General features: G+C 38.4%; 1 protein-coding gene across 5 annotated transcripts in view; it reads right to left on the bottom strand.

Annotated features, from left to right (window-relative positions):
- Positions 1-213: 213 nt before the first annotated feature.
- The window catches only part of TET1 (tet methylcytosine dioxygenase 1), a 146,133-nt gene continuing 120,739 nt past the window's right edge, over positions 214-25,607 (bottom strand). For 3 of the 5 annotated variants that reach the window (XM_032795239.2, XM_032795240.2, XM_075072607.1), the window contains 2 exons: positions 21,282-21,621; positions 214-11,722 (listed from right to left, as the gene is read on the bottom strand). In XM_032795239.2, the coding sequence (XP_032651130.1) occupies positions 10,581-11,722; positions 21,282-21,621 (1,482 nt within the window). In that variant the 3' untranslated portion in view covers positions 214-10,580. Of the gene's footprint in view, positions 11,723-13,063; positions 13,224-15,319; positions 15,495-21,281; positions 21,622-25,607 lie in introns of those variants that run through there. The other 2 variants (XM_032795241.2, XM_032795243.2) reach the window with 2 other exon arrangements.

Here is a 25,607-nt window from a genome sequence, read left to right as displayed (position 1 = left end):
AGGGAATGGGGGCCTGTAGCAGCCCTGTCCTCCTCTCCTCTTCAAATGACTTCAACATGCATTTTGCCTTAGCAGGATCAGGCCACATATGATCAGAAATCTACTCTTTTTATTTGTGTTTGGAAACACAAAAATAGTATTGCTATTTTGAAATGCATATTTACAAAACAGAATGATTTGGTAAATATAGGAAAGAAAAATTAGACTACTGAGTGCAAAATAGAAGTATAAAATTTATTTAAAACCACCCACAAAGTTCTGTGTAATCAGGAATGATACAATTTGTAATAGTCTTTTTTTAAAAACTCATGACAAGATTTAAAATATATTTTCAATTACAGTATTCATTTAGCCTTATTCAGTTAGGACGATAAAAAAAATGAAAATTTACGTTCTAAACAGATGAGACACACACGAAAAATATAACAGAACAGACAATTTCCACAACAACAATCTTTACATGTATGTTTCAACACTATTATCAACATTTCAATGCATCTTGGTACATAAACATGAAATCGTGTACAACAACTGCTTGCACCAAAAACATAGTTTAAGTAAGTCTTTCAAGTAACATGCAGTCACAACTCACAAGTCTTCAAGTACTGCTGGTAAGAGTTCCCTTTGCTGCAGAGAAGATTTCAAGGGTCAGATCCTCACTGATGTAAATCCATATTGCTCCACTAACTTCAGTGGGAGTATGTGGATTTACACTAGATGAGAATCGGGTCCCAAATGTATGAGAAATGAAGTAACTTTTTAACTTTCTTCTGTACATACTGTGACATAATGAAGTGCTTTTTCTTTCTGTTTTTTTTCTCCATTAGGAACTAAAAACATGTTAATGTTAAAAAGAAAATTGTATTTTGTCTTTCAAAAGTTATTTCATTTTTTCAGGTCTAAATACAGTAGGTTGATAACACCAAAAAACAAAAAAAAACACACCACCACTAAATCCCCAAAACACAGAAGTTCAAAGCTGCAAAATAAATATTAAATGCATTCCATATAAAGAAATCAAGAAATATACAGAATATATTGATCAAACAAAAATCAATTTTTCTGCTTTGGCATACTGTACCTTTTTAATTTTTTCATAAAAGTCAGGAGAGAATCAAACTGCATTCTCGGATTGTAACACTGTAGCCTTAAAAAATAGTGTCTGGTAATGCCAAGTTTTTAAAAAGCATTTATGACATGTCATGATATTGTGACATTACCAAGAACTGTCCCCTTCCAAACTCAGCAAAGAAATAGTCGAAGAATTTAATGTTAAAGTATTAAATGTCCAATATTAATATTTAAACAGATTTTTCTTTTAATTATATTACATTGGAATATTCAGTTTGCTTCTCTGGATTTGTAATAATTCTTTTAATCTTGGGAGATATTTTGAGGACTAGAGGCTCATAACATTCAGAATGCAAAGGTTGCCATGTGTTTTGCTAGAATTATAAAGTGACATTCACAAAAGTAAAAAGAAGTCTGTTATAGTGAAGTACAGTATCACCACAGTTTAGACATGTAAGAATGAAAAGCAAAAATTTAAAGTATTTATTTATTTGTAGGGGGTCATTTTATAATTCCAATACAATAATATAGGATTATAAGGCTCAATACTTGCTAATGCAAAACTCACACTGGCAGCAATGGAAGTTTTGCATGACTCAGGCATGCAGGATTGGGCTAATGATTTTGCTGTCTAATATCACCAAAAGTAGGGTGGTGAGAAAACTTTGGCTTTTAGCTTTGTGCCTCACATTTCCCTCTAGTGTGGCAATATTACACAGTATAACAAACCTCACTGGATCTTATGTCAGCAGAGAATGGAGCTGAGTGAATTCTTACAACCCCGCTTCAAGTGGTCAAGTAAAGCTGTCTAAAAATGTTGTGAATAATTATTTGAGGAAAAATTGCCTAAATTTGCAATTAATATTATTCACAATCCTACCAGTTCTATAGCCAGGTCATTATTTGAGGTACAAATCCCTTACCACATTCTTTTTGTAGGCAAGTAGGGAAAGAAGGTCAGCCTACAGTTGGATATCTAAATCCTACAAAAGAAGCTAGATTAGAATATCTTTCTAAACTACATTTCTAATTTTCTCTAAACTAAACACCAGCATAATGATTTGGATCTTGCTGGCCAATGTGTGTGTGCAGCAGAGATATTGTAAAAAAGATCATCCACTGATGATTGCACAGTCAACTTTGAGGCTTGATTCTCTGTTACACTAAGACTTCTTCACACTGCCCTGCTAGAGTAAATACACCTTACTATGTGTCAGTTTCATTCACTTCTACTTGAGTGCCATTTTGTTCTCCCAGAGGAGTGTTAAAGGGCCTTAGCGTACATGAGAAAAAGGCCCTTTGTTTTTATATTTAAAAAAAAATTGCATTATAATAGTATATAACAAACAAGTAAGACATCTAAAATGTTTATCAAACAATTCATAAATTCTTCCACAATACAGTATTAAAATGTTCTGTGGCAACAATTGTGATATCGATTAAGTGTCAAATGATTCACATCTATTCCAATGTGAAGGTACAACAGCGATTTTTTAAGACATTGTCTACTGCATGTGACAACTCTATGTAGCTTAATTGTCAATTGTGTTCTACTTCCTACGCATAGAACATTTTGGCATCTATTTATAACAGTATTATGCCCTTTGACTTTATGTGGAAGGCTGTAATGGTGCACAAAGTCGGTAGAACAGTTGAGTGATACTATAGCGACATTTAAAAATGTTGTCAACCTGAAACAGTGATTGATGTATGACTCAACATATAAAAGAATTTAAGGCCCAATCCTGCAGTCATTGCAAATAAATCATTGGGAGCTTTTAGCATTTTAGAATTAGACACCAATGAACACCGTGTCACTGTACCATCAATTTCACTTCATTTGAATTAACTCTGCGGGTTCTGAATCGCACAACAGTACACAACTTATCTTGATATAGCAGCCTTCATACAAAGTGTCATAAAATGCTTAATAGAAAGAGGCAGAAGAGAGAAGACTTTCAAGCTGGGCACAGCAACTCATAAAAGGAAAAATGACATGGATGAAGATCCCGTAAGAGAAAAGAAAAGAGTTGACATTAAAAGTGATAAACATGCAAATATTCTTGCAGATTAGCTATGGTGGGGGAAGAACTGAAGTATGTAGTACTGAGTAGGATCTAGTGTCGTTTGTAGGCTAAAGAGAATGGGAAGATTTGGGCTAAGATGTGGCTTATGGCTACAGCCCATTTGGGGTGGAGAGAGTAAGAGGAGGCTGGGGAATAGTAGGAGTCCCAAAGAGAATTGTAACAGAGTGGAGAAGCACACAGCTGAACTGGAACCCCTACACCCTTTCACAGAGTGCAGTTTATGTTCAACTCCTTCCTGCTGAAGCCAAATCAGCCCTGCTTGCTGCTGTGGAGGGAGGAAGAAAAGGCAAGTCCATAACTTCACTCCTCTTTGGAGAGTCTAGTGCCAGTGGTGGCATTAACTTTATGAAGTCCTTGAACTTCCCATTGGGACTATGGCTGATCCCTGCACAGGGACAAATAGAAGACACAATGCAAGACCATCTCCTGCTTGTGGGTCTTTGCAGGGACAGTCAAATCTGTTATGTTAAGGTCTGAACAGAGTAAATCATACAGAAGGAAGGACAGAATGCCAGAGATCCAGCAGTACAAGCAAAGAATGATCTTCAGCTGTGGAGAGCTGAGACTGGGGGCAAAATGGACTTTGTTGGCTATATATGGATGGAGGGTCAGAAAGGAAGGGTGCCAAAAGTTTATGGAGAGTTTTGAAAAATAACTGGGCAGTTTACAAGTGGATATGAAGATTGATAGTGAAGGTGAAGGGATGGACTGAAATGCCCCTCTTTCTTGTCATGTAAAAGTAATTTAACTGCAGCATTCTGGACTCCATGGAAGAGTAAGGCTATAACAGGATGATAAAAAAGGGAACTATCAACGTTAAGACAGAAAATGATTGACATGAATATAGATTTTGAAAGAGTTATATGAAAAAATTCTTGTAACATTTCAGAGGTGGAGATAAACAGATTTACAGCCAAGGGAGAGAAGAGATTAAAAAACAAAAGTCAGGACCAAGGCTGATGCTTACATTGCTACTCTTGGGAGCAAAGGTCTGTGCTAAGGAGAATTAGAAGACTTGTATGCAGGAAATTATAAGTCTTTAAAGCATTCAACAGCAGAAGTGTATAGGGTCACCAAGCACTGACAGACAAAATGGGTAAATACAGCAGATGAGCTACAAAGGAATCAAAGCATGAACTGAGCAAGTTGTAGAGTTCGGTGTCATCTATACAGAACAGAAGTTAATGCCTAGGGTTGAAGCTAGCAAATAAAATGTCCTAGAGGGAGAAGATACAGTATACACTAAGAATTATCTCCATTATTTAGAAAACAAAGCAGCACACAAATGACACTTGAATATTACACTCAAACTGAAACATTTAACTAACTCCTCTGAAACATCTAAAATATTTTAATATAATGATAAAGTTAACATGAAGTGAGTACTAACTTTGAATCATTCATAGAAGGAAAGAGGCAATCTCTAGCATAGACAGAGGACAGAGTCTGATCTCAGTAACACCTGCGTATATATGGAGTAACTCCACTGACTTCAGTAGAGTTACTCTGGATGCACTTGAGTGTAACAAATCAGAATCTGGCCCATAATATTTAGAGGCTATTCCTAATCTTCTATATACTTGTGCCTAATTAAATATTATTAGAGATTTTTTGGTCCCTGGGATAGCCTCAAGTGATACACGTCTCTTGTCTGTCAGAGTGTCAGGAGAATAGCATTCATATAGTTTTACAGCAGCATACATCAGTACCATATAAACAATATAATTTAAGACAATTTGTCTAAAATATCAGATAATCCCAGAAAACTCTGATCTGTGGTTTCACTTCTACTCCACTAAAATACTGAGCAATCAGAATCTCAGTACTTTTTACGCTGACCATGCTTTTACCATAAGATTAAAAAAGGAAGAGATGGATATAAATGTGGCATAGTTTTACAACTACTAAAAAAGGATTGTGTATTTAAAATTTGATATATCTAAATAAACAGTGGTGATATGGCTACACACTACCTAAGCAACCAAGAAACGGCTTAAGGAGCAACTCAAGTCAGGGCTCACAAGCTGCATGCAGTTCTTCAGAGTCTGGTTTATAACTATTTTGGGCTTCATATATCTGATTAGTCCTCCACTTGCTCTATCTAGATCTGAGGCAGAATGAGTGATGATAGCAGTGCTCACATCTCCATCCAGGGTACATGTATCTGGCAGATCTAAGTAAGAGTGACCTCTCTTTTTCCAGAGGCCAGTACAGATTGGGGGAGAGAGAATAGAGAAGAAATTGATTCCCCAAGAGTAAGTGGAGGAATGGAATTAACATACATCAGTACACAGTGACATGATGTGATGACATATCCCTATCAAACAGAAATTGTTATGGCACAGAGATTGCAAGGCAATGGCAATGGCAGAATGTCATAATACAATTATTGTGTTTCTTTGCACTTTACTTTTTGATGATAAAGTGGCCTTATAGCTGTTACTGGTTGAACACCACTTGGTTAAATTAAAAAACAGTTTCCATATGTGATTGGCCTATTCCTCATCTATCATTTCACAATGCGTGATCAAGGGCTTTCATAACGTGTTATAGTTAGCCAGCCAACTCTTCCATAGTAAGAAATAAAACACGACGACAATTTTACTACAAAGACTTGCCACAAAGATCTCGCTACTGAAGAAATGCTATTTTAACTGCCACAGTGGATGTGAGAGGCCATTCATTTAATACTGCATGAATATCACAAATGGTGATACATGTAAATAGGCTGAAAATGGCATATAAATTAATTTTTCAAATATTGGGAGGGAGTATGTGTCCATAATACAAGTATTTCTGTGCAAATTTGAGAAGAAATGAGATATTTATGCAGTCTGTAAATTAGAAAGCATATTTTATCACTTGGCCTGCCCAGGTAGCTGATTTCACACAGAATCATATTGATCTTCCCCTGTGTAATTTATGGTAGGATTGTGCCCTACATTTTAAATATAAAAATGCAAATACAATTTTGTTAACGAGCTTTCCTAAAAATTCTACATTTAACTAGAAGCATATTAACATATTGGCCCAAATCCTACTGCATTTGCATCTGCAGAGCTCCACTAACTGCAGTGGGGTTGTACGGATGTGAATGAGAGTAAAACTTGACCCACTAAAGTTAGCATAATACTGTAATGGTGTTTGAAAGGTTTTTAAAGGAGAAAACAATTGTGTATTAGGTATACTAGTAAGCATTAAAAAGTGTCCATTTACCTACAGTTATCACACTATGTTACTTCAGATACTAGAGTTATTTCCTATTTTAAGCATAGGGACACATTCTGGTAACTACACATGACTTTGTTCTAATGGTGGTCACTGTAAGTACAAAACATTGACTTATACAATTAGGATTATTTGTAGAAAGATATGATCACATCTTAATTGTTGCTTATGAGCAATTAGTCTTTGTATGAGTTTTGTACAGTATTATTACAATATTTGAGGTGAGCTGGTGATATGGCCTTATAGTCGTACTCTCTGCTACTATCTGTGGGTTCTAAATGTCAGATCCCAGCTTGGTACCTCATTCCTTGGATCAGCACGTGCACGAGAACTGCAGTGGTGACACTCACAATTTCAATGGGAGCTATTTTACTATTGCAACAGTGGCCCTCTTAGAGTCAAACAGGAATGATATTCTCTAGAGAGCATCACTCCTTTCCTCCAAAATGAGGTGGTGTGATGGTGCAGGGCCTATCAGAGGGAGGGTATAGAGATATTCCTGCTGGAAAATCAAAGGTTGCTATGTTGTGTCGCAACAGTCCTTGGTGGTATACTGTGAGGTGATATAAATTGGGTGGGAGACAAACTGTCATCAACTCTGAGTTACAGATTTGGAGCCCTATAGTGCTGTCTTGTCTAGGAGCATAAACTCCTATTGAAACCAATATAAGTTTGTTACTGATCAAGGGAAGTATACAGTTTTTCCTAGCTGTCTTGTCTTCAGATGTGGTTCCTGACCTGGCTGGCCAGTCTGGGGATTCTGCTGCTGTAATGTGCAGGAGGTCAGACTAGATGATCATGATGGTCCTTTCTGACCTTAAAGTCTATGAGGGTGAGAGGAAGTCATAGAACAGTTGTGTGGGATGGAAGGGAGAGAGTCACTTTCTAAAATTTTTAACTTTTAAGAGGACAATATTGTTGCAAGTACAACCGTACCCAATACAACATTGATCTGTGTGCACAAGACTGATAAATATTCTGAAATGTTACAATAAATAGCACACAGCTGTAAATACAGTAAATAGATGTATTTCTCATACTGCAGTATATTTACTAGAAAATATTTGCTTTTCAGATCACAACCTGCCAACTGTCACATCAGGAAATAAAACTTGGCCAGCTAATTTTCTTATTAGGTACGATTTACCAAAATGTCATGTTAGAAATTTATTATACATTGTAAAGACAATATAATTTTGTTTGGACAGTATATTTCAGCTGTATCAATAACCTTAATAAAGCAGTCCTGAAGGTTTTCTCAGCTATCAATTAATAACATGAATATCTGTTGTTATGTTAAGACATACTGTTCTCTTTTAACATTGCCATTATGAATCTATTAGGGCTGGATTTCCCTGTTGGACTTGCTGAGTCTCTACTGATAGCCAACTGAGAAGATAACCATACTTAAAGATGCCATTTAAGATGCACCTCTTCTGCTTCCCAGCTATTTGAGGAAGCTGCTGTTTTCTCTGTTAATTGTTTTTAGCATTTGAACTGCCTAATCACACACAAGCCTAAAGGTCTGGAAGGATTCAAATGGAAATTCCAGCCATTTTAATATTTCTTGAATTTCTTGTAAGCAGAATAACGGCCCTGAAACTTTTCCTACCACATTTGAAATAAGAATTGCTGAGAAATAAAGAATTCCTTCATTCTGCACTATACATGCATATGGCATAGTGAAATTATTGTGAAGCTAACGTGTCTAAATCTATCAGTGTTATCAATGACACTTACTAGTAGCAAAGTAATCCTTCTGCTAGAAAATTGACCATGATGCTAAACAAGGGTACTCAGATAGCAAATATGCTGTTGGAGCAACTTAAAATACTACTTACTGTATATACAGCTGTAATTTTTACTATATCTTAGCCTCACAAAAAATAGACAAGTTTTAAAATGGAAATCTAAGGCACACAAAATACCATAATGATTTAATGTATACTGTACTTTACATATTCAAGAAGCAGAAAACTGCTGGTACAAAATGATGGCATAATATTGACTTTTTTTATTATTTATAATCCCTTCATATCCTGTACTTGGACTAACAGGCTTTAAACTAAAATTTGCAGCATATGGGGTTTTCACAAACTTTACTCTGAGCTAGATAAAATACAAAGAATGGGTCCAATCCTCCTTTCCTTATGCCATTAAAATTCCTGTTAATTTCAATAGTCAGTCTACATAAGGATTTTAAATTTGCCCAATATCATTGGAACTGCTCCAACGTGTAAATATTTTCAGGATCAGGGTTCTAGTTAGCACTATGTGTAAAAAATAAAATTCACATATTCTTAGTACCAAAACTGTAAATATCACAATTATAGAACTTTTCAAGAAAAAAGCACCTTGTCTAGGTATTAGATAAAGTGGATCTAGACATTTCAGATTATTTTTGTTACAGCACCACTGCATTATAGTATTATCAAGTATATTATTGGTATAAGTTCTCAATAGAAAATACTAACCTCAGTTACAACTATGGGGTTACATAAACTGTGAGGATTCACAGGTAAAATTAAGGTAGAGCTTGATCCGTAGGATCTCATCCCACAACCATTATGCACAAGAGTAGGCCTTACTTGGGTAGTCCCACTAATTTTAATTGGACTGAGAAGGTGAGTAAGGCTTGGAGGACAAGGTCCTTACTTAAACAACTTTTTTGTCTGATGATTAGATGATTCAATAAATAAATAATAAAACAGAAATGAGGAGGAGAGGAGAATCAGAGAAAGAAGAGTGGAATGGATGCTACGTTATTTATGAATGGAGTGTCTACTTTTCCTCATTTAGCAAAATGTAACGATAATCATTTGGTGATGTGTCAATTTTCCAGCTGAAATGCAGAACATACATTCAAATGTTTGGAACTAACAACTGTTTCCATATGAAATGTATAAATCATTGTTGAAAATGATACAAAACATGCTTCTAAAAAAACTGAACTAAAAAACCATTCTTATTAGCTAGTGAACATTCTGGAAGGGAATTATCAACTAAAAACTGCTGTTAAACATTAGATATTTGAAAATTTCTTACTTTTTTTTTTAATTTGTCAGTTTTATAACTTTTTTTCTGAACAGAGTAAGGCAACTCTAGGGGGTACTTTTTTTTAAAAAATCCCAAAGCGATCATACCCCTGAGGCATTAGGAACATTTGGTTGTGTCATATAAGTTGCAATGCTTTAGATGAATAAGACTAATGTGCTTATTGCTCAAATAAATCATAATAATTTCTGTCTTAAAAAAATTAATTATTTAATTCCCAATAGCAACACACATTGACAAGATGTTTCTTCATTCCATATTTGTAAATAATTAAAAGTTTCTGCATTTTATTACTCTTCTGTTTCTATGTAACATAAAAATCTTCAACGGAAAAAGGGAAAGTCTAAAAACAATCACATATGTTATTAGCATACATATTGCAATTGTAACAGTATGAAAATCTACACAGCAAGATCAAAATGATTTCTTCTGTAGAGTATGCACAAACCTTAGACAATATGATCCTTATACTATACTAGTTCAAGTTAATTTTAAAAATAGAAAGTGCTTTTAAAATATATATTTACAGCTTACAAACAACTTCCAGCCATCCCTAGTGATAACTTCATTTTATACATTATGAAAACTCTAGAGAGAGAAAATTTCATTGGTTCTCTTAAAAGGTTTATCTGTAATTTGGACTTTTTAGCAATGATTGGAAGTTGTTGGAAGATGGCACCATGAAGTAATAATTCAGCTTATTTTTACTGTTTGATGTGGTTAAGCACCAAGAGCTGTGTAGAGCAATCACTGTATAACTTGATTTTACATCATAAAATGTGAATCTGTTAAAATCCCTATAAATGACTTGTTCTGTAGTAAACAGATTTGATTTAAAGCACCAAAATATAATTTCCTAAAGGTAATAAACTGAATGATTCAATCAAGGTTAATAACCTAACCAAAATCTTCTTTTATAACATATTAAAACTATACAATTTTTTTTTGCTTAAAATGTGCTCAAGCACCACCAAATGTTAAAATATAAAGTCACAGTTAAAGATAAATCCCCATTTTTACCTCAGCCTTAAAATGGTTGAGATGAACAAATAGTAAACTACACATGACTCTGTTCTTTAACAGCACCTTAAAGAAATACTGTATAACACTGCACCAAGGCAAGGCATCAGCTACTAAAACCTATGCCCAATGGTTATAGGGCCCTGCAACTCGAGTGAGGGCATAAGAAGACACTGTTATTACATTATCTTGAGTTACTGTTAACGCTCTGCGTGATGGAATTTGGTTGAACTCATTTTCTTCATAGAAAAGCTCTCTGGTTTCACTGCTCTGCTTGGTTTTCCTGCTGCTAGATTTTAGTTCAGTATTTTCAGTCCCTAATCTTTCTGCTTCTTTTTCCTTCTCTTTTGCTCTATCAGCCATCTTTGCTTCCCACATTGCTAATCCATGTTTTGGCTCATTTAAATTTTTGTGTTGGTAGAAGACTAAAGAGATTCGTGTGGGATGACTGCGGTTTGGTTTCTTAATGGGTGTTGTGGCATGGAGTTCACGTCTTGCACATTCAATTAAGATAGAACCGTGAGAAGGTGCCACAGCAACACCACCAATATCATTGTCCAAAAAATTGTGCTCACTGTCTGACCACATTTCCTCAGCTTTTTCTTCAGAATCCATTGCTTCTGCCAGCACATTTTTTTGCTTTTCATCACTAGCTTTGGAATCACAAATCTGTTCTTGATGGGAGCCACCTTTTTCGACTGGACATTTATGAGATGCGTTAGCTTCATTTCTGGTTACATCCTTTGCCGGAGAGTTTAATGGTACTGACATATCACAAGGGTTGATCGACTGTGAAGGAGCATTTTCTAATTGAAGTTGACAATTTTGCTTGTTGTCTGGTTGGTGTTCAAGTATACTGTGCAGGGGGTCTTTACGGGTTGGGTGGTCTGAAACAGTAATATCTGGAAGAATTGGTGGCACACCATTCCTCTTTTCATTCAGCAAAATTCCAGTATAATCTTTAACTGACACATCAAAATTCTTACATTTAATATAAGGTGTGACATGAGGTTGCGTACTACTGCATTCAAAATACCCGTAGGGAACTGAAAAATCTTGTTGAATATCAGTCACTGCTGTTATGGTAGGCTTATGTGTTAATGACGAATAAGGATGTAAACTATCCACCTTAAAAGGGGAGGAAGCAGTATATTGTTTTAATACAGAGCAACTTTTAGTAGCATTTGAAGTATGTTTCAGGGCATAAAGATGATCTGAAGTCTCCATTTTTATTCCAGGTTGCAAAGCATCTGTTTTGTTCCCTAAAAAAAAAAAAAAAAAATGTATACCAAAATGTAAGTATCTTTTCCTTGTTCAATTATTCAAAATATAGCTATTACAGTGATGTTGCCCACTTGTTCTATAATATGGAAGATATGGACAGTGACTGCATTTTTTCAAAATGATTAAATTTATGGGAGTATTTGTATGACTTTAATCACCTCATTATAGACTGGTCAATGCCGGTGTATAAAACAGAAAACGTGCATAAAGATCTTGCCTAAATTATTTTATTCATCCCTCTGCAAAATATTCTTTTATCGAATAAGCGCCATATGTAGAAATATCATAATTCAGTGACTGTTTTACCCCAAATTATGTTTCAAGAACATGTTTATTTTAGCTTGTTTCCAATTTAACACAAAAACCTTCCTCTATTACAAGAACTGCTTTATTTAATAGCAGATTATTATTCACACAGTTCAATGGATTTAGCTGAAGATATGATCCAGGTAAATCCACTTTTGCAGAGTGGCAACAACTGATTTGGCTCTGTCTTCCGTTTGTTTGCCAAAGACTAACGTGGTTCCAAATTTTGTCTGAAACATATTGGGCTCAATTTTTGTCTGTTCTTTAGTCATAGCTAGTCTTTCTTGACCTGTTGCAAACTGTGCACTTTCATGCGGTGCCCTCCTCAAATGGCTTGTTCTTGTAATAAATAAGAGTTTGAGCTAAAGTCATAGGAAAGACTCCCATTAGCTTTGATGGGCTTTAGATCAGGACCTGGAATTGTTTAATGGCTGCCTTGCTGACAAGCTGGCATGCCATAGAGAATTCTTGAACATTTTAATAAAAGATAGGTTCTCAATAAGTTTCTTCCATGCCTCATAAATATATGGAAGCTCTAGTATCTGTCTAATGAATACTAACTACAGAAGTATTATTCCCTTTAGTCGATGGTGATACATATATGCCTAACTAAAATGAAAGAAAAGGAAACTGAGGTGTAGTCAACACATAATCCAAATAGTACACACGTGATTTAATTTATGGAGGTTACTTATCTAGATTGACATTTCTGAGTATTAAAAATCTTATAGTTCTTTTCTTTTAAAGACCCCCTCAATGAAATACAAAATAAAACTTTAGTCATTTACTTAAAAACAATACAGACACCTTCCTAAAAATATAACAGGGTATGTTTAGCCTAGTAATTAAAATGGAATCTGAGTGACATGGTGGGTACATACCATAAAATCAAGAGAGAAAGAAAAATACATTTAAGCTTAGTAAAGACAGAAGAATCACAATTAAATTCCCAGTTGCTGGAAAGAATTTGACATTGCTTGGTGGTTACTAGTATATATTCTTAGTCACCTGGCAGTGAACTCCAGTTGAAAAGGCAACTGTGAATGTTGAGACTACATTTGACATAGTGGTAGAAGTTAATATTTTCCACCTAGAGAATATCCATATTCAAGCAGAGAAACACAAAAACATATTTTTTTGTAGATCTTGTAATATGTGGAGCTACAAACTCTTCTGAAAATAAAACCAAAACAAAAGAGACAAGAGATGGTTATGACTGGAAGAAAAAAATATTACAAAGGAGCCTGAAAAGTTAATTCAAAACTATTAGTACACAGAAATTACTAAGTGTATATGTATTTTCCAGGGACCCTCTCTCTCCAAACAGAAACTGGACTACTGGGGTTGTCCAGCATATTGCCCTGTTTTGGTCTCACAGTTTGGGACCCATTTTTATTGGCATATAGGAACCAACTGAAAAGCTTAGCTACAGAGCTTTTCATCTTTAAATTACTGGTTCAGTTCTGCTTCCACCCAATAGAGACCACAAAGTCAGTACCATCTGATGACAGTTTGGTGACACATATTGACTGAGCAAAGTCCAAGGACTGAATGGTTATGAATAATCCTTTATCTTTAGAAGTGATTCATCCAGAACAGAATACAGGCACATTAGCAGGACTATGTGAGAAAGTTTGCAGTATCTCTACCTTTCTTGTACTTATTCTGTGCATATATGATTTCAAAGGCTGTGAAAATGGGCATTTTTCCCCAAGCACAAAAGGTTTTAAATTATAGAGGTACTCAGATCAGGAGGTGGAAAGTATTTGCAGGGGTCAGAGAGGAGAAAACCTCATTTAACACTCAGTCATCCACAAAGGACTCCCCAGAGCCAGTCACTACATATCAATGCGGCATGCATGCTGTACCTGCTCAAAGCAGCATCCAAAACAAGGTCTGAGACATAGGCCCCACTTCCATGGGCGCTACAAGGCTGGAACACCCATAGAAAAAAATTAGCGAGTGCTTAGCACCCACCAGCAGCCAAGGTCCCCTCCTTTCCTCATCTACCCCAGCACCTCCTGCCCGCCGGCGGCCCCAGCTATCTACTCCTCCCCCTCCCTCCCAGTGCCTCCTGCCTGCTGCAGATCTGCTGTTCCGCAGCAGGCAGAAGGCACTGGGACAGAGGGGAATAAGTGAAGATGGGGTGTGCTCAGGGGAGGGGACAGAACTGAGTGGGAAGAGGTGGGGTTGGGGGATGGGGCCTGGGGCTGAGTGGGGGTTGAGCACTCCTAGGGAAAGTCGGAAGCTGGTGCCTTTGGCCTGAGGGTTGGAAAAAGCTCTTCCTCATCAGCATAAAAACAAACAACAATAGTTTAGGGTCTCAGCAGAGCAAAGTATGTGCTTAACAAAGTTCACTCAATCTGCTTCTGCTATCACAATATTAAAAAAAAATGCAAATTTTATCTGATTGAAAAATTTGTCATGATCACTACATGAGAACTTCAGAAGCAGGAATACATTTTATAATAGGAAGAGAAGATGTATTATGAGTTATTTGTGGGTACTCCAGTGGAAAAAAAGAAAGTAGAGCTAAGATCAAAGGGGAGCTTTAATCTTAATGGTTTAAATAACACTTGAAAAAAGTACTGCACTATTTACCATTCATTTTCCCCATAAAAGGTTTATAGTGATTTATTTAATGAAGAAAGAGGAGAATAAAGGGGTAAAAAAACTGAAATAAATATGATCAAGTGGCACTCTGATTATAAGTAGCATGAGATAAAGTCAGAGTATTGTATTCTAAGGCCAAGAAGTCTAAAGACTATGAAGAATTGTATTCCCAAACCAAAAAGAAAAGGCCTTTGCTAAATGGAGTTAAGGGCATAGGCACCAGGTTTGTATAATTTTTGGTGGTGCCCAGAACAGGTCCAAGCAGAGCCCTCATCCATAGGATGGACCGGGGCGACTGGCCAGGGCCCCACGCTTTGGGGGGGCCTCACGCTTCAGGGGGATGCAGAGTCCAGGGAGATTAGCGGGGAGCCTGGCGCAGGCAGCAGTGAGCGATGGTATGGCATGCAAGGATGGCATGGTATGGTATTGCCACCCTTACTTCTGCACTGCTGCTGGCAGGGTGCTGCCTTCAGAGCTGGATGCCTGGCCAGCAGCCACTGCGCTCCAGCCTCCCAGCTCTGAAGGCAGTGCAGAAGTAAGGGTGGCAATAGTAATTTGTGCATCCAAATTGACTTCAATTCACAGACTATAAATTCTCTAAAAACAATCCACTATAAAATACAAGCCTCTGACAATAGACTCCACATATATCCCTCAACTCACCTGGTTACAAAAGCCCAGGAAAAGAGATGGGCCTCGTAGATGAGCTAAAGGTCAAAACATTCAAGTTCTGTGCAACCAATGGGGGCTGGTGAATACATCCCATATTCTTTTACATGACTGAATTATGCTGTGGCTTCATTTTGCTTCCAGCTGGCTGCAGTTGAATATCTAGCAGCAATGAAGTGAAAGAGCAATATTAACCAGCTTCCAAAGTCTGTAGCTGGCTTACTTCCATTCTCTGGCTCCTTTGATTAATCACTTCCCAGTTCTTTTCAATTTTTCCTCTAGCTTTGATTCTAATGACATACTGTACTCTTGGAGCCCAATTAAACAGTATGATCAAACTGCTTTGTTGTTGCTCCAGTCCTGCACAGCATCCTAAAACTATCTTAACTGTCTTTCCAAATCTCCTAGTGGCATAGCTATGCTGTTGGGGAGGTTAATTCCCTCCCTGCTCCGCCACTGGCTTAGGGTGTGTGGCCTGGGCACTTCATTGATCCCTGGCTATGGGAACCAGGGGCAACCAAGTTTGAACAGCCTTCACAGAACTCTAGTGTGTATCAGACACCAGCCCAGTCCCAAGCCAACTCCAGAAACAAGAGACTATAACGGTTGCTTAAAGCTATCTTTACCCTTCCCATTTCTCATCATCTTACTGCTCCATATACAGCTCATCTGCATTAAGGAATCTAGCCCTTGATTTTTATAGGCAAATCATAGTCTGAAGTGGAAATGGAACTCCCTCACTATATAAACATAACTTGATTAAATGTTTCTTTAATAATATATTCATATTGTTTTCTTAAAATTAAAGTGGACAAATTTGGATATACAGGAATCTTTAACACTGCTGAAGTTCTTTGAAGATATTGCTGACAGATAGAAACGGGAGAGTCACAGGATTAATAACAGATGTCAAAAAGTATTTGAGAAAGCAGTTAATTTCTGAGGTATAACCTACAGCAAAATATCAGAAAACTGGAAATCAAATAGGGTGGTGGAGAGAAAGAGTAGTTGTAGTGCTTACAAGTTTGGTGGCACCTCCACGGTCAGTTGGAGGATGCATTTTGTACATAACATATAAATGACCTGGGAAACCATCAAAAACAAGATAATCAAATTTGTGGACAAAACTAAAACTGGTGACAAAGGTAATAAGGAAAAAGGTAACCATGTTCCAAAGGATTTGTATTTCTTAGACAGCTGGGTCAGCAGATGGCTAATGCAATTTAAAGTAAGGTAGAAAAATGTAAAATAATTAGTCTAAAACCAAACTACCAACCAAGTAACCAGTGAAATAATCCAATGTACTAATCAGGAAAAATGATCCAGCAGGTATATTAAAATCTCTCTAGGGAGAGTGTAATTTTTAGTGCCAAACTTCAGGGACTCTCCTTAATTTTTTTAGGAACACAGAAATTGCCGTATCAGATCAGAGCAGTGATTCATTTAGTCCAGTAACCTGTTCCTGATAGTGGCAACTACTTGATAGTGGAAAGGATGGTGAAAAGGTTACTCCCTAATTCTCCAACTTGTGGACAGGGAGGATTTCTTCCTACCCCTTGTACCATCTTCTGTTAGTTGTCAGCCTCATGTGTCCTGAAACATGAGAGTTTGTATCTTTTAAATAAAATGTTCATCCCAACTAATGTAATAGTGGCTGTTCTCATTTTCCATATCAATTTTACTCCTTTTAAATTGACTAAGATCTTGTCCTCAATGATACCTTTAAGCAAGGAGTTCCATAAGTTAACTATACATTATGTAAAAAAGTATTCCTTTTATTAGTTTTGGACTTGCTACCTTTCAATTTAACTAAATGTCTCTCTGTTCTTATATTATGAGAAACATTAAACAGGAGCACCTGACCTGCTTGCTTTGTAACATTCATTGTTTTGTCTAGCTCTTGTCATGTCACTTCTCTAAACTACAGAGCCAATCCTTGCTATCTTCTCATGGGGACGTTTTTCCATGCTTCTAAATTTTCTAATTCCCTGTCTCTGATCCCTTCCATTTCTGCTATATCTTTTTTTAAAGTGTGTGATCAAAACTAAACACAATATTTCAGGTGAGGATTGGTAAATTCTTAGCTGATAAATTCCTGTCTGCTATCAAAATTGTGGAAGACGCTGCTACATATGGGATATTCCCCTTCAGTGTAGTTTCCAGAGGCAGTTCAAAGCTGTAGCACAGCCCATGCTAACCAAGCTCCTTCTCTAGCCAGCTGCCAGATGATTCATTCCAAAGCTATACAAAAACTTGTAAATACAACTAATAACAATAACGTCAATGCTAACCAATAAACTGTACAGTAGACTATGGTCTACAAGCATAACTATCCAAATTAAATACTGCTCCGTGACTAGAAAGCCATGGGAGATGCTGCTAGCTGCTATCAGAAAGGAAATTATCAGGTAAGAAAGTGATTATTCTGCAGCCCAACATCTCCCACCATTTTGATATGTCTGGGAAGTATCAAGCAGTGAACAGAACTAGGGAGGAATAAGAAAAACAGAATGAGATAGAGAAGACACCTCCCTCCACCCCAGGTTAATTGCCAAAGTGCCAGTGGTATTACTGGACCACCATCTGCAGCACCTTTCTACCAAAGGAGGCCTCTGTGGAGGACACAAAGTCCACTAACCCATTGTGCAACTGAGCTTGCCTGAGGAGTGCACAGTTCTAATCACTTGGGAGGACAGTCTAGCACGACTAACACTTCCCTCTCAATAGCCAGGCTGTCAGATGTGGACAGTCTGGGTCTGGATGGTGGAATGAGCCTCGCTAAAGGATGTCTGGTCTCACCCCTAGCTGCAATGTGTTTCCAATTTCAGTTCTATCAGACTGGATAACTCTGGTCTCCTTTGCCAGTGCAGAGCTAGCATTATCACCTTTGCGCCTTCTCACTTTCCACTTCTAGAAAAGATGATCCAGAAGATAAAGGCAAGGAATGTGTATAGGAGGCCTTGTGGCCATCTCTGTGAAAGAGCAACAGTCCCCAGGGATTTGGGATCTACTTCCGTGGTGAAGAACTTCAACTGCCCTTTGTTCTTGCAATTAGTGAACAGGTTGACTGCCAGAAGGCCGAACTGCGAAATCACAGTGAAGACTTCCTGATTTAGGCACCATTCTGAACTGTGCATCTGTTGAGCTAATTGTCTTTTGATTCAGTTCTCCTTTTAGGAGTCTTGCTCTTATGGAAGGGAGTGTCCTCTCTGCCCATTCCATTATCTCCACTGCTTCTGTGTGTAGAGTTACACTCCTTGTTTCCCCACAGTTATTGATATACAAATCACAGTAGTCATGTTGTCTGACTTGAATAGAACATGTTCATCCTCTAGGCAGTCCAGGATCTTTCACAAGGCTAGCTTGATAGCTACGAGTTCCAACGGACTGACTTTCTAGTACCTTCCTCTGGAGTTCCAGGTATTCTGCACTGTCTTGTGTCTGAGATACGCTCCCTATTCTGTCAAGCTGGCATTGGGTTGTGAGTACCTCTGAGTCTGGAAAGCATGTGGAAGAATCCTTGTGGACATTCTGTGGGTCTGTCCACCCTCTTAGAAAATCCTGTACTCAGTTTGGGACCAGTAATCAATCCTGCATGCATGCTGGTGAATGGTTCCATACCTTCAGAAGAAAAATCTGCAGGCATCTGATATAGGACCTCACCCATGGGGTGATTCCACAAAACCAGAAAGCCCAGTAGCTGAAGACACTGAGCTATGGCCAGTCTTGCTCACTTTACCAAGACGGATATCAGGTTCTGGATCTTGTGGAATCTGTCCAGTGATGGATAGACCTTTGGCACTGAAATGTCAATTTCAACTCCCAAGTGAACTATCTTTGTGGAGGGAGTCAAGGAACTGCTCTTGGTATTTATCATAAATCCGTGTGCTTGAAGTAGATCCAGTGTCCAAATTGTGGCACTCTGTGGTGCTGCTTGGATTGGAGCTCTAATCCTGATGTTCTCTAGGAAGGAATACAGGTGAGTGCTGTGAGACCCGAGTCTATCTATTATTACCACCAGCACCTTTGTAAAGACCCTGAGCCTGGGCCCAATGAAAGCCAAATAAGAGAGTTTTGTACTGATAGGACTGTGCCATATGCAAATCTCAGCAGCCTATGAAGGCATGGTCACATGGGAATGTGGAGATACACATCTGTTAAATCCATAAAGCAAGGAAGTCCCCTTTGAGACAGGGGTGCTACTGTTGAAGCTAGGGTCTCCGTCTGGAATCTAATTTTCTTCATCCATTTGTTGAGCTGCTTGAGATCCAAGATTGCTCGACACCCCCATCCCTCCGCCTTGTACACTTCTGGATAATCAAGAAAATGGAGTATAGTCTTAAGAATTTTTCTTCACAGGGAACCTTTTATATATTCTTCTGTATCCAGGAGATGCAAAATTTTGTTTAAACACTCACTCATGTTTGATGGGATTGCTGTCTCTGGTGAAGATTTAGACAGCCTTTAGGTTTGCCCACTAGCACCTGCTCAGGTTGGATCTGGATTGTAGATGCAACCTTTTTGCACATGGTTTCGAACACTTCAGGGCAACCCCCTGCCCACCTTTGTTGCATTTCTTCTGTATCCTGCTCAAAACCTGAATCTGAGAGCTACCTTCCTCGGAGGAGGAGGTGTCTGAGGGTACATCTACACTGCAATAAAAAACACACAACTGGCCCATGTCAGCTGATTTGGGCTCATGGCGCTCGGCAGGGTCCCAAAGCCCAGTCTCTAGCCTGAGCCCAAAAGTCTACATTACAATTTTATAGCCCCATGAGACCGAATCAGCTGACATGGGCCAGCCACAGATGTTTTACTGCAGTATAGCCAGACCCTCAGAGCCCAGGCTCCAGCCTGAGTGTGAGTGCCTGCACTGCAATTTTTAGCCCTGCAGCCTGACTCCTCTAAGCCTAAGTCAGTTGACCCAGACTTGGTGTCATGGGTTTTCATTGCAGTGTAGATGTACCCTTCATCAGAGGATAACTACCTCTGAGATTTGTTTTTGCCTTTTATTTTCCTTTTTCCTATTTTTGGATTTTTTTTTAGCCTTTTTGGCCCGCTTTGCAGGTATTGTCACCTGGTTGTGGACAGAGGATCATCTTTTGTGGCTTGCTTTATGCAGTGCGTTGAGCCCTCTGAATATATCTCCCTCAGTGTCCTCCACCTGAGGGTTCCACTCCTTGTGGCTGGGGAGTTTCAGTATCAAATTGTTATCTCAGATACAGCAGTGTAAATCTAAAGTAACTTAGAGTGTAGTGGCGTTATGCCACATTTACAATGCAGAAAGTGAGATCAGAGATTCCCAAGAGAGAGATGTGCTCATTTGTATATCTTTATAATACAAAGCAAAATCTAAGTGTGCTTTATTCAGCCAGTATCAGATTCTGCCACTCCCTCCCTTACTCTCAGTATTTAAAAGGAAAAAATTAGAATGAGAAACATTAAAACAACTTTTACCTTTAATTTGATAAAACTGACTTCTTTTTGCAAATCACTTGCTTTGTTGCACCATCCATATAACCAAAGTGATGCAAATAAGAAAACTGTAGTCAATTCATACTCCTTATGAAGAGAAAAACATCACAAACAAGCTACCACACAAAATGTGGAGAAACAGTCATTGTACTTCTTTGTATAAATGACTGACATTTAGAGAACTCACCCTGAAGTAACATTTCAAGATCTTCCTATGGTCATTATTAGAATAAGCAATATCTGAAATCCTTCCATTGTCACCATATCATTATCTATAATTTTTACAATATAGTACTATGCATAAGTTTTTGTGTGGTCACCTGCTCCCTTCTGCAAAAATATCTGAATATAGTGACTCCTCCACAAGTCTGTAGAAGGTGTAATATGCAAATATTTCTAAAAAAGTGAATGCTGAGGAGGCAACTGTTTTTTTAAATGAGATAAGACACACAGCACAGTATAAGTGTCACTTACCTAAATACTGTGAAGTTTTACCAAGATTTTCAGGAGCTCCATTTTTCAGCTTTGCTGGTGTTGAATATTTCTTATCCGCTAATGTCTGCTTTTCAACTTGTGTCTTCTTTGTATCTGGCTTCTTTTTCTTTGTAGCTCTAAGTGGCTCAGCTAACATCCGTACTTCTCTGGGAAAAGCAGTAAGCACCTGTATTGCTCCTGCTTTTATCTTAGCTTCAAGTCCCTCTTCGGTGCCAAATTCATCTGTCTGTGAAATTTTGTAAAGAGGTAACACATGTAGCTGTTCATCATTCGGTATCACCCCCACTGAACGGTTATCTTCTTTCGTTAATGTGCAGACCTGACCAAAAAAAGAAGATATAAATGAAAAAATCGACCTCTGTTTACAAGTTATTTGAAGACTTAATCAGGTAACTGGATTTATGTCCCTAAACATTCCCTATGAGATTCACAGTAACAAAGGAACAGGCCTTTTAAACACATACATTTGACAATCTCAGTGATGGTCTGAAAGGGGATTTAAAATAGGGATGGATTAACTGGTTCTTACAGAGTAAGAAGAAATGGCTCCCAACTCTAATTCAAACCTTTGTGAAAGTTTGGTTAATTAACCCTCTTTTCCCAACACTGACTCCGTACTGTAATAAAGTGATGAGGTCCAGCAAATCTACAGTCTCTCTGTTCAATAAAACTATATGCTGTTCTAAGATGCAAGATTTGAAAGGAGAAACCTGCTTGGATTGAGCCTGATACGGACCCCACGCCAAAGTTTTGGATAAATCTTGGCGGTATTTATTCTAATAGTTCAAAATCATGGCTGAACCTTTGAGGTGCTTCCAAATTTCTGGACCTCTGGAGGTTTGCCCATTACTAATGCAATAAATTCACTCTAAAAAAAGTTATTAAAAATCGCCACTACCCTTCTTTCATAACTACAGAAGCTTTCTTACCAAGAGAAACATAGACTAAATTTATCTTGTTACATTCCATGCACTTCAAAGGATAAATTTTGCTGTACAAGTTTATGATTAATCAATATATTGATGGTATTCATAAGAGAATGATTAGTTTTCATAAAAATATACTGCATTACTAGAAAACCATGCATGAATGTCATGGCTTAGCTAATTTTCTATTTGTCCTGTGAGGTATTGACTGCACACCATATAGCCATTGGAGCACCTCCCAAAGATGAGAGATGCTTTCTAAATAGAAACATGTCATTTCATAAGAATGTAGGTTATATGTGATCCCAATCACTGATGTTGAACCAAAATTTCCAGACTCTTTTCATCTTGCCCATAGTTCCAGGAGGGAATAATAATAATAAAACCTTTATTTTATAGCACATCTGTCATAAAATGCATCACAAAAAATATTTATAGAATAATATAATTAATAAAACTAATAAAAACCTAAATTAGTAATCTATTTAGGGATCTATAAAGAAGTTATATGCAATGCTGAATGACTGCAGAACATCAGAGAGAGAAAGAATTTAAGAGGCATAGATAAGAAATGAGAACTTCTTAGGTGATATTTTAAAACAGGATTTAGAGAAGGGCTCTTGAGAAGGGAAGATGAAGGAACAATTAGAAGCTGAAGAGTGGCATATACTGTTACGTTTGTCCACATTTACTTAACTCTACTGGCCAGCCTGTTGACTATGTGGGGGGGGGGGCGGTGTGTGGAGAGGGAGGAGATCTTCAAAGACAAAAATAGCAGTTAGGCATCTAACTCTCATTAGCTTTCAATGGGAGTTATGCACCTGTGCCTTTGAAAATCTTCCCCTATATCTGCAAACATATCTGCATACTAGCCTCAAAAACATTTAAAAATCAAGAAGACTGAATCCATATGAGAAAGTTACTTACTTTATAGTAAATGGATGTTCTTTGAGATGCATAGTCCCTATCTGCATTCCATTGTGAGTACACGTATGCTCCATGTGCCTGGAGCCAGAGAATTTTGACAGCAATGTCCCTTGGTCTGCACATATGCCCTGGCTCACCTTATGCCTCCAGTCGAGGAGGTAAAAGGCAGGATGAACCGATTGCCTCCCCAGTTTCTTCTCCACCTCCACCATGAATCAAAGAAGAGCCGAAGCCAAGGGGAAAGAGGGCGAATAGTGGAATACAAATAGGGACCATGTATCTCAAAGAACCTCCAGTTACTAAGGTAAGTAACTTTCTCTTCTTCTTCGAGTGCTAGTCCCTGGGTGTACTCCACTGTGGGTGACTGACAAGCAGTACTCAAATAGGAGAAGGGTGCGAGAATGTAGATGGCTGAGGCAAGTGAAGGACTGTCATTCCAAAAGGCACATCAGTGGAGAAGGCCTGTACCAAGGCATAGTGTCTTGCAAATGTGTGGATGGAGCACCATGTAGCTGCCTTGCAGATATCAAGCAGAGACAGGCCTTGAAGTGATGCCATAGACATTGTTGGCATTCTTGTGGAATGAAGAGGAGGAAGATTAGACCGCTGATACAAGAGCAAAATGCAGCCCGAGATCCATTTTCAGTTCTTTGAGAGGATATAGCCTGATCCTTTCTGCTATGGTGACAAACAGTATGGGACACTTTCTGATTCGTTTTGTTCTCTGCAGGTAGAAGGCTCAGATTTGCTGAATATGGATGGAAGGAGCCTTCTTTCTTTGGAGGGTGCATGTGGTTTTGGGAAGAACACAGGTACCTGAATTGACCGATTCAGCTGAAACTGTGAAATTACTTTAGGGGTGAGTTTAGGGCAGTGTTTCTCAAATGCAGCCCCCAGGGGGTTCTTCTTGTGGCCACAGCCTCCTGGGTAATGATGGGGGGGACAGCAAAGCATTCACCCCTTCTCCAGGGCCACCAGTAGGAGTTGGGCCCTGCTCCCCACTGGAGCCACAAACACCAGAGTAGTAGGCAGCCAGTGTGAGTTCTCCCCTTTTCCAAGGGCAGTGGAGCTCAGGCTTCCAGCTTCAGTCCTAGGGCGTTGGGTGGCAGGCTCTGGCCATGGGGCTTCAGGTTCCAGTCGCGGGGCTTCGGGTTCCAGCCTCAGGCTCACCCACCTCCCTTTACCTCTGGCCCCCGCTGCCTTTCCCAGCCCATGGCCCCTGCTGCCTCCCTACCCACCTCTCCATGCAGAGCTTAATTTGTCCCCCGGCTTGCCAGGGCTGAGTAAGTCTACTGTGAAAAGCAATATTAACAAACCTATAAATATCAGTTTTCACAGGAGCAGACTTACTGGCTAGTAAGTCTTAAAAAAAAAAAAAAAAAGAAACAAACAAACAACAAAAAAGAGAACAATGTGTAAGGCACCTTATTTTGTTTCTATTCTGTTTAGGCCTAGTAAAGAATAGAAACAACTGTACATTATTTTTATTATTGAGTTTGAAAAAAAAAACCCTACACAAATAAATTACAATGATTTGGACATGTATATATGCATATTTATTTGTTTTTCCTAAAGTTAATTAAGTATTTCAGGAAAAATTGTCAGAGTGGCCACCAGCAAGAGTTGGTGGCCACATTCTAAGGCCACCAAAAATTTTCTTGTGAGAACCCCTGATTTAGGGTGCAAATGTAAATGTAATGATACATCGTCCTTATGGAATGCAATGTAAGGATGATCCACAATCATTGCCCCAAGCTCACCAACCATTTTGGCTGAGGTGATGGCTACCATCAGTGCAACCTTCCTGGATAGGGGAGACATGAAACAAGAAGCTAATGGTTCAAATGGAATCTTAGTGAGTACAGAGAGAAGAAGAATCAAGTGAGAAGCCATTGAGAAGCAGACTTTGTAATAGGCAGAAAGGTTCAGATTAAGGGTTTCCAGAATCTGCTAGTCAGTGGGTGCAGAAAAATCGAGTAGCCAGGCAAAGGTGTATGGTACGCACTGACTGCTGCCAAATGGACCCATAAGGAGCTGATGGACCAACCTACTGTCTTGAAGGAAAAAATATAGTCCAGGATGACAGAAATACCTGAAGCTTCTGAGGGTATACATCTCTGATGCTCCTGGATAGAAAAATGCTTCCACTTAGCTAGGTAACATTTTCTAGTGGAATGTTTCCTCCTGTTAGGCCACGTCTACACTACGTGATAATATCGAATTAGCTAAAATCGGTTTCATAAAACTGGTATTATAAATTCGATTTCACGTGGCCACACTAGGCACAGTAATTCGGCGTTGTGCGTCCATGGTCCAAGGCTAGTGTCGATTTCTGAAGTGTTGCATTGTGGGTAGCTATTCCGTAGCTATCCCATAGTTCCCGCAGTCTCCCCTGCCCCTTGGAATTCTGGGTTGAATCATTATTGTCGCGGGTGGTTCTGGGTAAATGTCA

Source organism: Chelonoidis abingdonii, chromosome 15 (genome assembly GCF_003597395.2).
Source record: "Chelonoidis abingdonii isolate Lonesome George chromosome 15, CheloAbing_2.0, whole genome shotgun sequence".
NCBI classification, from domain to species: Eukaryota; Metazoa; Chordata; order Testudines; family Testudinidae; genus Chelonoidis; species Chelonoidis abingdonii.
This window is presented reverse-complemented; position numbering and strand designations above follow the sequence as displayed.